Genomic DNA, 14,194 nt, shown 5'->3' with positions numbered 1-14,194 from the left:
AATTTGCCTTGAGAGCGGGTAGTATGAATTAGTTGGTGAAAACTATTGTCAATACTAGGACAGAACATTTGCATTACAGATACATTATGACACTCTGTTCCTGTTCCAGTCAAGCGACTATTAATTTCTTTCTTTTTTTGCAGCTAAGATTGACAGTATTGCGAACATTTATTAAAAAAACCACTCTCAAATGGTTTAAGGTAAATGTAAACAGGGACAGATGTGCAGATTAAAATAAAAGTCAGCCTTTAAGTATTTATGAAAGTAATAGCTACAGAACAGCTTCCTAAGAAGTCTGAATGAAAGCTATTGGCCAAATTTCAGATGAGGTCACCGAATAACAAAACATGAAGTACACATTGTATACAGCACCATAAAACTGAAGATTTTTGATTAATTTTGTACTGGCAAGAAAACTCAATCATGTTTCTCGAAGATCTCTGCTAACCTGTGTTCCACAGCAGAATGACTGCTATCCTAGACTGACTTGCTGCTCAATTCCTTTATATTAACTCAAGCTGACCAAATAAATATTTAATGTTCAGACCCACAGCCTCATCTATATGACCATTTTTATAGGGGCATGAAACAGATGGCAGAGACTGATCAAAACTTTCCAGTCTTCTACTAAGCTTCAAGACACTTTTAAAGCCAAAGCTAGTAAGGCCTTTGACAGTTGGCCTCAAAGAAAACCACTGCATAATACAAAACAGTCTTCAGTCTGAGGTTCTGCTGCCAAAACAAGTTATCTGGGAATTCTCAGTCTGACAAGCTGGGAAGACCTTTATTCTCAGGTGACCTCCAAATCAGTTGCATGCTTGCCTTTGCTGTAGTGTCAATTTTTGGGATTTGAATAAAAACATATGCTCTCATCCCCTCACTCCAGCCCCAATATCAGAATTAATTATACTTTTATCATTTACATCTGTGATGGGTTGACCCTGGCCAGTAACTACCCACCCACCCAGTCACTCACTCAAGTGGGATGGTGGAGAGAATCAGAAAAGCAAAAGTGACAAGACTTGTGGCTGGAGATAATGAAAGATTAATGTGAAGGAAATATGAAAAAAATAAAAGATGCAGTGATGCAAAGGTATTACCATCTCCCACCAGTGGGAGACCAACGCACAGCCAGTCTCCAAGCAATGGCAACTTCGGAAAACCCCGGGTTTTTACTGCTGAGCATGACACTACATGGCAGGGAATATGCCACAGACAACCCTCCAGCCAATTCAGGTCAGCCGTCTCAGCTACATTCCCCCTCCAGCCTCTTGCCCACTCCCGACCCTTCTCATTACATGGACAGAATGAGAAGGTGAGAAAGCCTTGGTGCTGTGCAACACTGTTCAGCAAGAGTTAACACTCTGCTGTGCTATCAACACTGCTTCAGTCACAAATCCAAAACAAAGCACCCTATGGGCTGCTATGAAGAAAATTAACTCCATTCTAATCAGATCCAGTACAACATTTTTTTAAAACATACCTTTTCGCTGCCAGCTTTAGAAATTCTTTCTGCTGCACTATTGCTTTCAAGGCAGATTCCTTCATCAACTCCATCATCATTAGAAAAGTCATTGCTCATCTGATCACTGTGACAACTGCCTTCATTTTCAGCTCCACTATCAGTGCAACTCTCAGTCTGAGGAGATTTCTTAAAAATAAGAGATACATACTAATATTACACAACATTTAAAGTTACACAGAACAAGAAATAATGCCTTTGTGAAATGAAAAAATTCCAATGTGCAAAACAGTGAAACTCCTCAAAAACCAAGAGACCTCTGCAATTCAGCATCAAGAACAGACTTGTTTCTGTTAGTACCCTGTTTCCCCAAAAATAAGACCTAGCATGATTTTTCAGGATTTTTGAGGATGCTTGAAATATAAGCCCTCCTCCAAAAATAAGCTCTAGTTACAGTTAATAAAAAAGTCAATTTAAATAGTGCCCAGGCAGCTACACGCCTGAAAAAGCAAGCATCTTTTGGAGCAAAAATTAATATAAGACCCTGTCTTATTTTCAGGGAAACGGGGTAACTGCCTTTGGTCCATCTCTTAGGATCAATCTTTTCTGGTCTCATGTGCAACTGAATGGTAATTATCTGGTTTCATACTTGACAAGATTGTATCTGTCAGTAGCCTATTCCATTTACTAGTTAATTCAATTAAACACCTGGAAGTCTAACACCAGATAACAAATCCTATTGTAACATAGCCCTGTTAATGAGAACTGATTTGACTGGAAATGTTCTCACCCACAGTCAAAGATTTTCTCCATTTCAACTCATTGGACAGAGTCAAGATATTACAGTAAGACTGATTAGTGTTCTATTAGCATAAAAGCGTGATGTCAACACCACTATGTACATAGTTCAGTTTGTGCAAGTCAGTCTACCTCTAACCTGATCCTCTTTCCTCTGGATAATTCTTTTGGTTTTCTGACATTTAATTGTGTTTCAAGTTCTAGTCTCCCAGATCAATCTTCATTCGCATTTAACCACCCCAGTAACACTTTGAGGGACACCAAGTTGCTTAAATGGCATAATTTTATCATAAAACAAAGGTCTGTACAGAGTCAGAAAAGCCTCTCCATGTGCATATCAATGCAGTATTTATATGACTATACTTATAAATTTACATGACTACTAGCAAAGCAACAATGTTCTCAGGAATGGAATTAGGGGAATAAAAATAGTCTTTAATGAAGAACGCACATTAAATACTTTTTGGTGAATGTAATTATACAACATGAATTTTGACCAAAACCAAAAGGATTAAAAGCCAGAAAAAGATGCAGGTGAAGAACATATTTTTTAAAATATACATATACATATACAACATCGTAAGTCAGAGGGAAGGAATTAATGATTAATGTTTTTTGGACTAAGTTCAGCATTCAGAGTTTCAAAACTTTACACCACCTCTTGTGACCAAAACAGATTCAGGCACAAGTTTAAGAAATATGCTTCATTCTGGATTTGTAGTATGTGCAGAAGCCCCAAGACTTGTGCTTTTAGATCACTCATGTGAAGATGTAAGAAATCAGAAACAGCTTCTTTATGGAAGCATGGGAACTATACAGTGATTAGAGAACATGCTTCTTTTTCAATATAATGAAAATCCACATGGACAGATTTTAAAACTTCAAATTAAAACACACCATGGCTAAAGAACATTTTATGTAGATGAGTGACATTGTTAAAATGGGTTTATTACACCAACATTTTAATTTTCTTAATGAAAAACTTCAAGAAAGTTAAGGACTTTTCTGTGACACCAAACACGTTACCTCATCTTCAACATCAATGAAGACACTCATGTCTAACTCCTCAGGAAAAGTCATACGATCATTGAGTTTAATTCTGTGCATAGTGGTATAATCGAAGTCAAATCTCTTCAGCTGCAATGTCAGCAGATATGGAAAATGCAAGAACCGCAGACCCTAAATGAAGCAAAGACAAGATTATGCTACCATTGTCAGGATTGGTATTTACCAAAAAGTAATTTTGCAAATAATCTGGACAGTCTTTACCTTCCTTGCGTCACATTTCTTCTTGCATCGTTCACAAAAATACTGATTGGGGCCATCAAGAATCTCAGGCTGAATGAAAGCATGCAGTGCTTCTTCCTAATAATAAAAAGACGTTACCTGATTTTTAAAGAATGTTTACTATGTAGGTATAAATCAGAATGATAAATTTACAACGAGATTGCAAAGACATAGAAATTGAACTAATTAAATCTACAACCAAAATGCAATTGACATAAACTTTGATACAGACACATAGCCAAGAAAATATGAAGAGAAACCAACTCTTCTATGCAACCCAAGGTTAAACAGTCAAACCACAATTACTGCTAATGGTATTCCATTCAGTATTTGATGAATCCAAATTGTCTTTATTTTAATAAACATACAATATAAAATGACATTTACTCCTGTTATCTTGCACATCACATTTAGTTATGTATGTTCGGTCGACTGCTGTGAAAACAAGCTGATTTTTTAACCCTGCTTTGGCCCTGTTCTCCCAGAATTCTGAGATGGTTCTTCTGCATTTCAAGAGGAGTTTTTCCCCACAGATATCATCTAATAATTACTGGGGTGGGGGGGTGACAGGAAAAAAAATGTTACTCGGTTCCCTGTCTGAAGACAGCCTTAGTCCCATTCCACAAAGGGACTTAGGAAAGTACATATGAAGATACTACTTTTAAGTGAAAGGTGGGAAAGGATAGAGGGAAACTGAGCTTTACTCCCAAAGGAGTGAGCATCAGATATGGCCATCTCCTAGAAAGACAGAACCAGCTTCCTAGCACAAACCTTGTGAGGCAGCTGACTAATAACTGGAATTTTGTCCTGACAGCTGCCTAAGAGTTCTGTCACTAATGCTTAAGTCCAGGAGTTTAATGATTTCTACTTTACTCCTCTCTACAGCAAACAATATTCAAAATACAACCAAACTGATCACTAGTCTTCCCTCTAACCTAATTTGCAACAATGACACTGCACATAAGTTGTACAGACTTGAGAACAAACTTGTTCAAACAAAATTCACTAAGAATACGGAGATGGGTTCAGTGAAGAATTTTACCCGGAGATTTCAAAAGTTAAAACCTTGAACCCAGCCAGCTCGCAAGCCAATAGGCTCTGGGTTTCTGAACTCCATGTGGAACCCAGAAGTTCACTGTTCGCCTATGGAGGTGAAAACAAATACAACTTGCGAGTTTTGATGTTCAGTTTAAAGCAAAGACGACCAACAGAAACACTGCTTTTTAAAGCATCTTCTCTTACAAAGGACTGTAGCTGTTCCCCAAAATCTGAATACATAAGAAGGGGCTTAACTGGCCAGAGTAAGCTCATCAGTTGTAAGGTGGCTGGCACAGAACTTCAGATTACTATATAAATCATGTTATTTGGTTAAGTCACATTTTGGGAAGAAATCAACGATATGCCAAGTTCTTCAATTCTTCCCTTCTCCTTCCTTTCAGAGAACTCAGGGATGCGGCAAGAACAATAATAAAACAAAAGCTCTGTTGCTGTTCTAGGAGAAAGGACTTTTTAAAAAAGGACTGTATTCCAGGGGACATCTACTCACAAACCAAAAATGTGCCGAATTCGATAGAACAATTGTACACTGAAGGCAGTCATCTCACGTTACCATTTTTGGATCTAGCCAGAAAAGCCTTTGAACAGCCCTGAAATCACAGTTCTTAGGCAAAGAGACTCTCCAGACATGTGGAAACATTTTAGAGTCTGAATTGAACTGTCTACATATTTACTTCCTAAACACTACAGAGGCTGAGTTCCTTTTTACTCAAGGGCAACAAATACCTAATATTTAGTGAGATTATATACTGAAATGTGAGGAATCTCATCCTAAAATACAAGAAAGAAAACTAAGCAAGTTATAACCCTGCTTAAAAAGAAAGCAGAAGAAACAGATTACTGCACTTTGACTATTCTGTAAACTAGTTATGGAATTAACATTCAGAACTATTTGAATGAAAGCAAAAAAAGTTAATAACCAACACAGAAAACACGAAACGCAGAAAATATCACATGATGACAACAGAACTATATCTTATGAATCAAATGCCAGTTACAATCAATGTATTTGTATTGTCTTAAGAAAGAAGTTGGAATTAATGCATTACACGAATATGAGTGAATGAGAATATATGAATGATGGAAGATAAATGATTACGTAATGCTTATGTAGACTCATGTGATGTGCAATTTAACATAGAAACAAAAAAACTTTTACATATGGAAAAAAAATTAAGGTCCTTCAGACCCCCCAAAACTGAATGAAGTATCATTACATTACTCTTGTGGTTTCACTGCTTACCACACGTAGTGAGCTGTGCTCTGAAAAACCTGATTAAAACTCTTGAGAACTCCATGATTTTTAAGCTATATGAATATTCACATTTTTTTTTAATCCTTGTGTAAGGAACATCACTGTTCCTCGGGTCTACTCGTTTGTGTCTCTCCCAGTTTTCTTCTATATAATCTTTACACCAGTTAGTTTTGCTGACTAGGGTGTTTCTTAATAAAATTCCTATTCTAATGCAGTTCACCATTTTCTACTCTGACAGTTTACTCAGCAAAACCAGTGACAAAGCTTCTACGCTGTGCAACCTATCACATGACGTCCCACAGCTTTGTGCAACTCTAATGTTATCTCTGAAGTTATCTTTGAAGAAGCAACGAGTAGTGTTGAGCTACTAAGCATTTCCAACATTCCCAACACAAACTCCAAAATATACCATAAATGATCAAGTAATAGGTTAGTATGACAAAGGCTATTTAAACTTCTTTTATAGTTCACAGAATCAAAAGAACAATATAGGCTGAAAGAGACTTCTGGAGATCAACTAATCCTAACTCTCTGCTCAAAGCAGGTCCAACTTAAAAGCACATTACTCAGGGCCTTGTCCAGTCAAGTTCTGAGTATCTCCAGGTTTTAATTCTGACTATGAGATTTGTAACACATAGCATACTAAAATTCCAAAACAAACAGTTCAAACTTATTATCATCTGGCTAAAGATAGGCACTTAGGACACACTTCTTCACAAAAATACTTTGTGATACAATCGGTAGTTCAACAGGTGCAAGCATTTGTGAATATGCAAATTTGTCAAACCTGTGAATAGGAGCAGTGGAATCTTTATGAAAAGTTACACAAAAAATAGCAATTTGGTAAAACTGTTCTTGGGGAAAAAAAAAAAAACCAAACACCTAGAAACTAAATGCTATCTCAGATTTTCAGAGCTCATCTAGTTTTCCCACGTTCAAAGTATAAGCTCAACCGAAAATACAAGACCTGATTGTTACCAATCTAGTTTAAAAAAGTAAATATCATATCATCCACACTCTAACTGCCTTCAACTGTTAGTTTGGCAATGACGCCACAAAGTAAGTTTACATAGAAGTCCAAAATAATTTCTGCCCAAAAAAGGTCTATTTGTATGCACACTTACACCATCAATAAAAAAGTTAACATACAAAAGATGGTGAAAACTAACAACACTTAACAAAACAGAACTGTGCTTGGTACATCTCCAGAATACTTGTATTATTACTAGACTTCTGGTATTACAAAGCAATTTCCACTGTTTTCCAGTAACATAATTTCAGCATGCCAGCTAGTTGCCCATCGCATCCACTCTTCCCTCAGCTGTTCTTCATTTGCAAAATAAATAGCTTACGTCTAATGCTGTTAAATTCAGGCATCTACAAAAAATACACTACCACCAACAAAAACCGGTGTGTGAATTGCTGCTCTTGTTTACCTCCCTGAAATATGCGATATATTTTATGTCTATATTTCTACTGACCTCAAGAAAAGACTGATTTAGGTTTTTTTTAAACCATTCCCTTGAACAATACAGATAGTATGAGTACTTTTTCAGAAACTACCTTGAGATACATACTGACAAGATCTCAGTGCCCCAGAGCTGCCCTAATGAGTCTGTAGCTATGTAGTGTAACTCCATTAACTTGGGGGACAGAGGGAGGAATCCAAAAAAAAAAAAAAAAAAATTTCAAAATGCAAACCTTGAAAACACACTGCAGAATTTCAGATTCATTCATATTAGGAAATAAAGCAAGCATAACATTATCCTTCCCAGTTCTTCAATGTTTCCATGTATTTAGAAGTAATACATATGTATTTATAGGTAAAAGCAACATTTCAGTTATCTACATTTTTTTGGTAGTACACAATGTCGAACAGTGGGATAATACACTTTATGTGGCATTCTACAGATTAACCTTACTTAAAGCTCATATATCCATTCTCTCTTATTAGAAAGTAATGGAAAATCACTTACCTCTAACTAGAGTTCTTTGAAGGTAGTATCCTCCTTAGATCCCCTATCTTGGGTTGTGTCGCCTGCTGCAAGTTCCCTCAGGAGCTGACTAGCAAGGTCTAAAAAGTTTTACATTCCCTTCTATAAGCCCTATTAGCGCATGTGTGAAGTTTTTGATTTCTCACTTGTACCCTTTTACCTACACCTACTAAATCACTATCATCTATGGATCAATGGAGGATACTACCTTCAGAGAATTCCATTTAGAAACAGGCGATTTTTCCCTTCTCCAAAAGCAAGTATCCTCCATATCTCCCCACTGTTGAAGACTACAAAACTAAAAATTACATCTGCTATAGATAAAACAAATGCAGGGTGGAGAATCAACTGAATATAATCAGCATATGAATTAAAAAAGCTCAAAAATTGAAGCATTAATACAAATTGCAACCATGTAACTCTGTGTAACAAAAAATCTTAAAACTATTTTCTTCAATGTAGTAAACCCAGTAAATGCTGATTTACAGGAGAAATATCAAATACTACTAAAAGTAATCTGATATTTAAATTCTTAATTGCCAAAGCTTTCTGTATTTTTACAAAAGGTTTTTTTCTGCATTCCACTATAAACTTCTCTTTAAAGAAAAAAAAAATTCATTTTGAGACCCAAGTACAATGCATTGTTAAATGCAAAATACAACTGCATGAACTGAATAGTTTTCATTACTCCATTAGATCAGAAAAATCTCATTGAATAAAAATTACTATAAAAATTTTTGGTAAGGAATATTTCTAGAAATGAGTTTTAAAAGGTAAAAAGGGAAACCATCTGTGTAAAAGATCAATCTGTATCAATATAGCTTAAATTAGCTGGATAGTTCTAAAAATGTTAATGCAATCTTAAAAAGAATTCAAAGGACTTCACTAACTTGAATCCTTTTTGTGAGACTAATGTCACTCATCTTTACTACTTCTCAAGATTGCTGTTTAAAGTTCTAAAGTCTGAAGTACTTTGAGCATATGCTGCACTTTAACCTAATTCTAACAATTCTTTTCTTAACAGAATTACTGTTAAGAATTATGGATTATTATTGCTCAAAAATATTGCTAGCTGACTAAATACAAAAGGAAAACTATTTTATATATAATAAATAATCTTGGTAAGCCAATTACAGAACAAGTGCTTGTTTAAAACAACCTTTACTGAAATACTTGTTTGATTTATTCCTCCTCACAACTTCATCCATAGCATGGGTATTTAAAGCCACAACAGTGGAACTTCATGGTTTGTAATCACTTCTTTTCAAGGGGGGTGGAAAAAATAAAATAAAAACCTTCCACAGATTCACTAAGCAATATATATGCTTGCCAACATCAGTAATGCTGGAGCAAAAGTGACCAAGAACACACATGTACAATAGGATTTTTCTATTATCATTAAATCGCTTGTTAAAAGCATATGGTATTTGAGAAGTGAACTTTAAAAACCACAGCAACAACATGGTAATTAAATAAAAATTTTAAGTCAACATTCTGTTCTTTCACTAAGACTTTCAACAACGCTGTAAAAATTTAGCAGATGTGCCAATAAAGAGAACAACTCAAATAAAACTTAGTGATCTTATAAAAATATCTCAAGTTAAATGCTGAAGATTTTATCAGGAAGAAAATAATTGATTACTGCAGCCTTACGGCAATAAAGTTGCATTTCCCCATCCCTTATACATGCACCAGTAGGACTCATTGAAGGGCAAAAGAAAAAAAAGAATAAAACAAAAAATAAACCAAAAAGCCAAAAAAAAAAAATCTTCTAGAACTTGCTAGCTGGTTCACTGCACAAAGACGAACACCCCAAGATGGAGTATCTAGGATGATACTTACCATGTAACAAATTATACCACTGTCGCATTATGTATTCTATGTGTGTATGGATGCACTATTAGTCAGCATAATAGTACACACCACGCTAGCAAACGCCTGGCTGGAGCCGTATGGCCGGATGACCAAAGGAATATCCAGGTAAGTGTCGATTCTCCAGCCTTCATAGCCACATTCTAGACACCTTACATAGTCCTTCAGTTTGCCTTGATACAGCTGATTTATAAGATCGGCCTAAAACAAACAGATATTCAACAGAGCTTTAAACGAATGAAACAGAACATTTTTATTTTCTTTAGTTTTACAAGAAAATGCCTTTTAAAATTAAGTCTTAATTGCAGCTACACATTTAGAATACCATTCCCCAGCAGGACATCAACCTCTTGATTTCTTGTTTTCCACTGCCCCAAATGAGCTTCGGAAACCACGTTAAGTTTCACAGTGTATTGAACAGTCAAGTCTTAAGAGTGACTAGAAAACTACCAAAATTGAAGTTTCTTTTTGAAACCAAGCCTGATCTTGCAGACTTGTTAACAGACTGATACTGCAGTCCCTCCCTGCATCTCCAGAGGTAGGAGCACAAAGATAAATGAAATATTTACCAATCTACAGATCTGAAAATTGGCCTACAACAAGTTGGCCACTTACCAGAATATAGCGCACGTTCCAAATATACTCCTAACTTTCTCCTACATTAGAAGAGTGCGCTTGCGCTTCAAGAGCCCTCAACAGAGCCTAGTAGATACTGACAGCAAGGAAGCTATCACAGGAGTTACACAACTACTTGCTGTTCATCACATAAAGACTAAGTATCCAGAGTTCAGAATATTCCACTCTTAACTGGGGGAGGAACACATAAGCAACACAGAAACTGGTAACCATTGCAGACTTTCAATAACCTGGTATTTAAAACTCAGTTAACATCTGTCACATTCATCCTTAAAAAAACAAACCACAACACACACACAAAAAAACCCCAAAACCAAACAAACACACACCAAACCAACAAAAAAACCCCACCACAACAATACCACACGGGTGAATGAAAGGGAGAGAGTTTTTATAGGCTTACCTGCTCTGTTTGCTTCCATTTCTGCTCCAAAGCATCAAACATGACTCTACAAAGCTCCTGTACATCATGTTGCTGCCATGCTGTTAGAAATTGAAATTCATCTTAATTAAAACAAGATATGTTAGCAGCCCCAATACTAACTGTAATCTGAAAATACTTCCTAAAAAGCTACCAATTTGTTTAAGTATGTACCCATTTACTACATTATTCACTACTGGGTGAGTGTTCAATTCCACAAGCAGCTGCCTCTCAAGTTAAGTTAGAAAAACAAGCAGCCGGCTTGCTAACAAAGCTTACACATAAACAAGAATTGCGTACATAAGCAGGAATATGTAAAAAATACAGAAATGCTAATATGCACATCTTAAAGATAAGTCAGAACCAGTTTATTTCCCACTTTGCACTGATTCTCTAAAACTCAGTTTTCAACTCCTTATCCTCATGTGATTACTCCAAGAAAAGTTAGCAGGTTATGGGGCAAAATTACACTATACAAGTGTCAAAAAGACAAATACAGTGTTTGATTTTATGCAACTATCCATATTATTTTCTATTTAAGTGGAAACGTGAGCATTTGATATTTGTGGTTCAAAACAGATCCAGGTTTCTCATAAAGAGCTACTTCTTTAGAAAAAATTAACAACTGCAGTGATAGCTTAACAACAAAAATATAATGCTTTTTAATTTAACCTTACTTTAACAGCCTAAAACTCACAGACATAATTGCTTTAAAAATCAGAACACACACCACAACAAAGTATCCAACATTTAGACTACTTTGTTTCCAGTGAAACTAAGTGGATTCTAATAATTATTTTTGCAGTATCTTTCCCCTATTGACAGCAGTTTAAGCCCCCAAAAGATAGCTGCTGAAGCAAATGACACAAGCTTAATAGCTGCACATTACCCTCACTACTATCCCATCCAAAACTCCGTGTAACATCTGTTGTTTCAATTGCTCTTTTTTTGCTGGTCTGCAGTAAAACAAAGAGTCTTTGAAGCTGATAGGGAATACTTGTCACAGGATCCTCTTCAGATTCTTCAAATTCCCATCTATTCACAACACAAAGGTGTTTGACAATTAAAAAAGCTTTGAAGATAGTACTAAAAAGGGGATTTAAATCAGCAATTTTTACATTTCAAGAGGTCTGCCAGGTTACAGAGGTTAACTGAAGCTCTTCTTCTTGGGAAAAGTCAAATGAAATTGCTTTCCACTTCTGTAGTAAATTACAATACTATTCTTTAAATGTACAAATCTAACACAAACGAATGAAATAATTTTGAAGCCATTCATTGCACAGAGACAGGGACTACACTTAGCATGAAATTTAATTTCAAGTTTGATGTTTTCAAGATGGGGCATATTCTTTAAAAAGCTTGTCCGTGCCACAACCAATAACATATCTTAGTATTTTAGTAAGAATCTGAAGCTTTTAAGCAGATATAATTTGCAATAGTCTATCCAGCTTGACTTCAAGTATGCCCTTCAGTATCCAAACAAGGAAATTTTGACAGGACTTATTCAAAAGGGTCTCCCACCAATACATTACAGCACAAATTTAAGAACAGGTTTTGATTACATATACTCACTTATACAACGCATTTCTAAATTCAGGAGTCATGAAAAGTGTTTGTAGAAGGCTGTTCAAGTAGCAAGTCATTGCTTGATTTACTAGCCCCACATAACCTAAAAATACAAGGAGAATGAGATGGAAATAACACAAAAAGATGCAAAATCACGTCAAGAATTAAAACATTTGACAAGAAAACGATTCTGTGATAATGTTTATTTAAGAACTGCATCCATCTGTTGTAATTTACTGTTATTTATACTGTAAAAATTAAGGGAATATTACAATTGCTCACTTCTGAAAGCAGTAGTTTACACAACCATAACAGTTTTAATAGTTTACACAACAGAAATAATCTCCCTGAATGACATGAAGCTATTTCAGTGATCATGAATTATGTTTCACAATATTAACCAATATTTAATGTTGAATGCTGCACCAATAGGGAAATAACTGTAAATATTTTAATAGCAGATTTAAATATTTTACAGAATAAAATAGAATTTGTTAAGAAACAATTGTGTAGTAGTAGCTTACTTTTGCCTGATGTCAACTAAAAATATCCTAATTATAATTTAAATATAATTTTATCTGCATTTGTTTGTACTATCATCTCAGAACTATAACTAAAAAAGAAATCTCTAAAGTGCCTACACACATGTATCTTCTAAAACCTTCTCCCGTAATAACCAATTAAAACTGTCAGTTTCAGTGTCATTTTCATTAGCTGAAAAGGGAATTGTTTACTTATATCCACATTACCGCAATTTTAAGATTTTCTCTAAAATATTAATATACAATTATTAACAGCCATTGATAAGCGAGCAGCATATACTGAAGCATAGTGTAATAAAGAAATTAAATATGCCTATTTAGACTCTGAAGCTTCTAGTAAGTATTAAAAATAAAAGAAATCTCAGTTCCATACTAGTAATGAAAAGGCAGCTACTTCATGCAAAACACAGGCATCTTCTGTAAAGAGGCCCACATAGAACACAGGCATTTTGTTTATTACTCTACCCTATACAGCTCGTCTTTGCACGGTTACATTAAATGAAAAATAGGTATGTGCCAGATAAACTTCCTTATCTCTCAAAAAAACCTTCAACGTGCATGAACTGGCGTAATATGAATGTTGTTTTTGTGTCTGCTCAACAAATTTGTTATGAGGAGTTTGTCTCATTACTGAGCTATAACTTGCTGTGCACCAGCCTGGGATTGCTCCCGGGACCTGCCCTGGCACTGACCTGCATGGCAGAGCTGCTTGTCCCCCCGAGAGGGACTCCCCACCTGCTGTGGGGCACCAGGCAGCAGAGGATGAACCTCTTGGGGAACCACGGTGCAGGCAGAGAAACTGCAACTACAGGAGAAGACTTCAGCTAATGCGGAGTGCAGAGATTTGGCAACAGCCCCTCCAGAACAGAACATCAAGTACTCATTCAGCTGTGAGTGAACACAGCTTGAGGTGAAGTGGTTTTGGTAATACAATCCTGACTACTCAGCCAGGGACACAGCAACAGATTAATACTGAAAAGGAGAGCCCCCAAAAGAGAGTTTGAATTGCGCTGCCCCAAGTAAGAAAAGGATGAATATAGCTCTTTTGCAATTTACTTCAAAAACCATGAAGTGCTATTTGAAAATATACTAAAATAATGAGAAATTAGCATTGCCTTAACAAGAGAGAACACCATACCTGTCTCCGATTTGCTCAGGACTGAAGAATAAGAATAGCTCTGACTGACATAGTCATTGGTACAGCCAACAGAGACTTCTCTTGGAAGAGGACCTATAAATCTGTCTTGTGCACTGTCATCTGTTGTACCTGACGCCTCCTGAAACCAGAAATACGCTAATTTTATG

General features: G+C 35.9%; 1 protein-coding gene across 4 annotated transcripts in view; it reads right to left on the bottom strand.

Annotated features, from left to right (window-relative positions):
- USP47 (ubiquitin specific peptidase 47) overlaps positions 1-14,194 on the bottom strand; it is a 59,527-nt gene that overhangs the window by 22,590 nt on the left and 22,743 nt on the right. For all 4 annotated transcript variants that reach the window (XM_065637112.1, XM_065637109.1, XM_065637111.1 and 1 more), the window contains 8 exons: positions 14,028-14,166; positions 12,354-12,450; positions 11,671-11,816; positions 10,764-10,843; positions 9,776-9,925; positions 3,530-3,625; positions 3,287-3,439; positions 1,484-1,651 (listed from right to left, as the gene is read on the bottom strand). In XM_065637112.1, the coding sequence (XP_065493184.1) occupies positions 1,484-1,651; positions 3,287-3,439; positions 3,530-3,625; positions 9,776-9,925; positions 10,764-10,843; positions 11,671-11,816; positions 12,354-12,450; positions 14,028-14,166 (1,029 nt within the window). The remainder of the gene's footprint in view (positions 1-1,483; positions 1,652-3,286; positions 3,440-3,529; positions 3,626-9,775; positions 9,926-10,763; positions 10,844-11,670; positions 11,817-12,353; positions 12,451-14,027; positions 14,167-14,194) is intronic.

Source organism: Caloenas nicobarica, chromosome 5 (assembly GCF_036013445.1).
Source record: "Caloenas nicobarica isolate bCalNic1 chromosome 5, bCalNic1.hap1, whole genome shotgun sequence".
In the NCBI taxonomy this organism is placed as follows: Eukaryota; Metazoa; Chordata; class Aves; order Columbiformes; family Columbidae; genus Caloenas; species Caloenas nicobarica.
The sequence above is the reverse complement of the archived record's forward strand: the minus strand, read 5'-3'. Positions and strand labels throughout refer to the sequence as shown.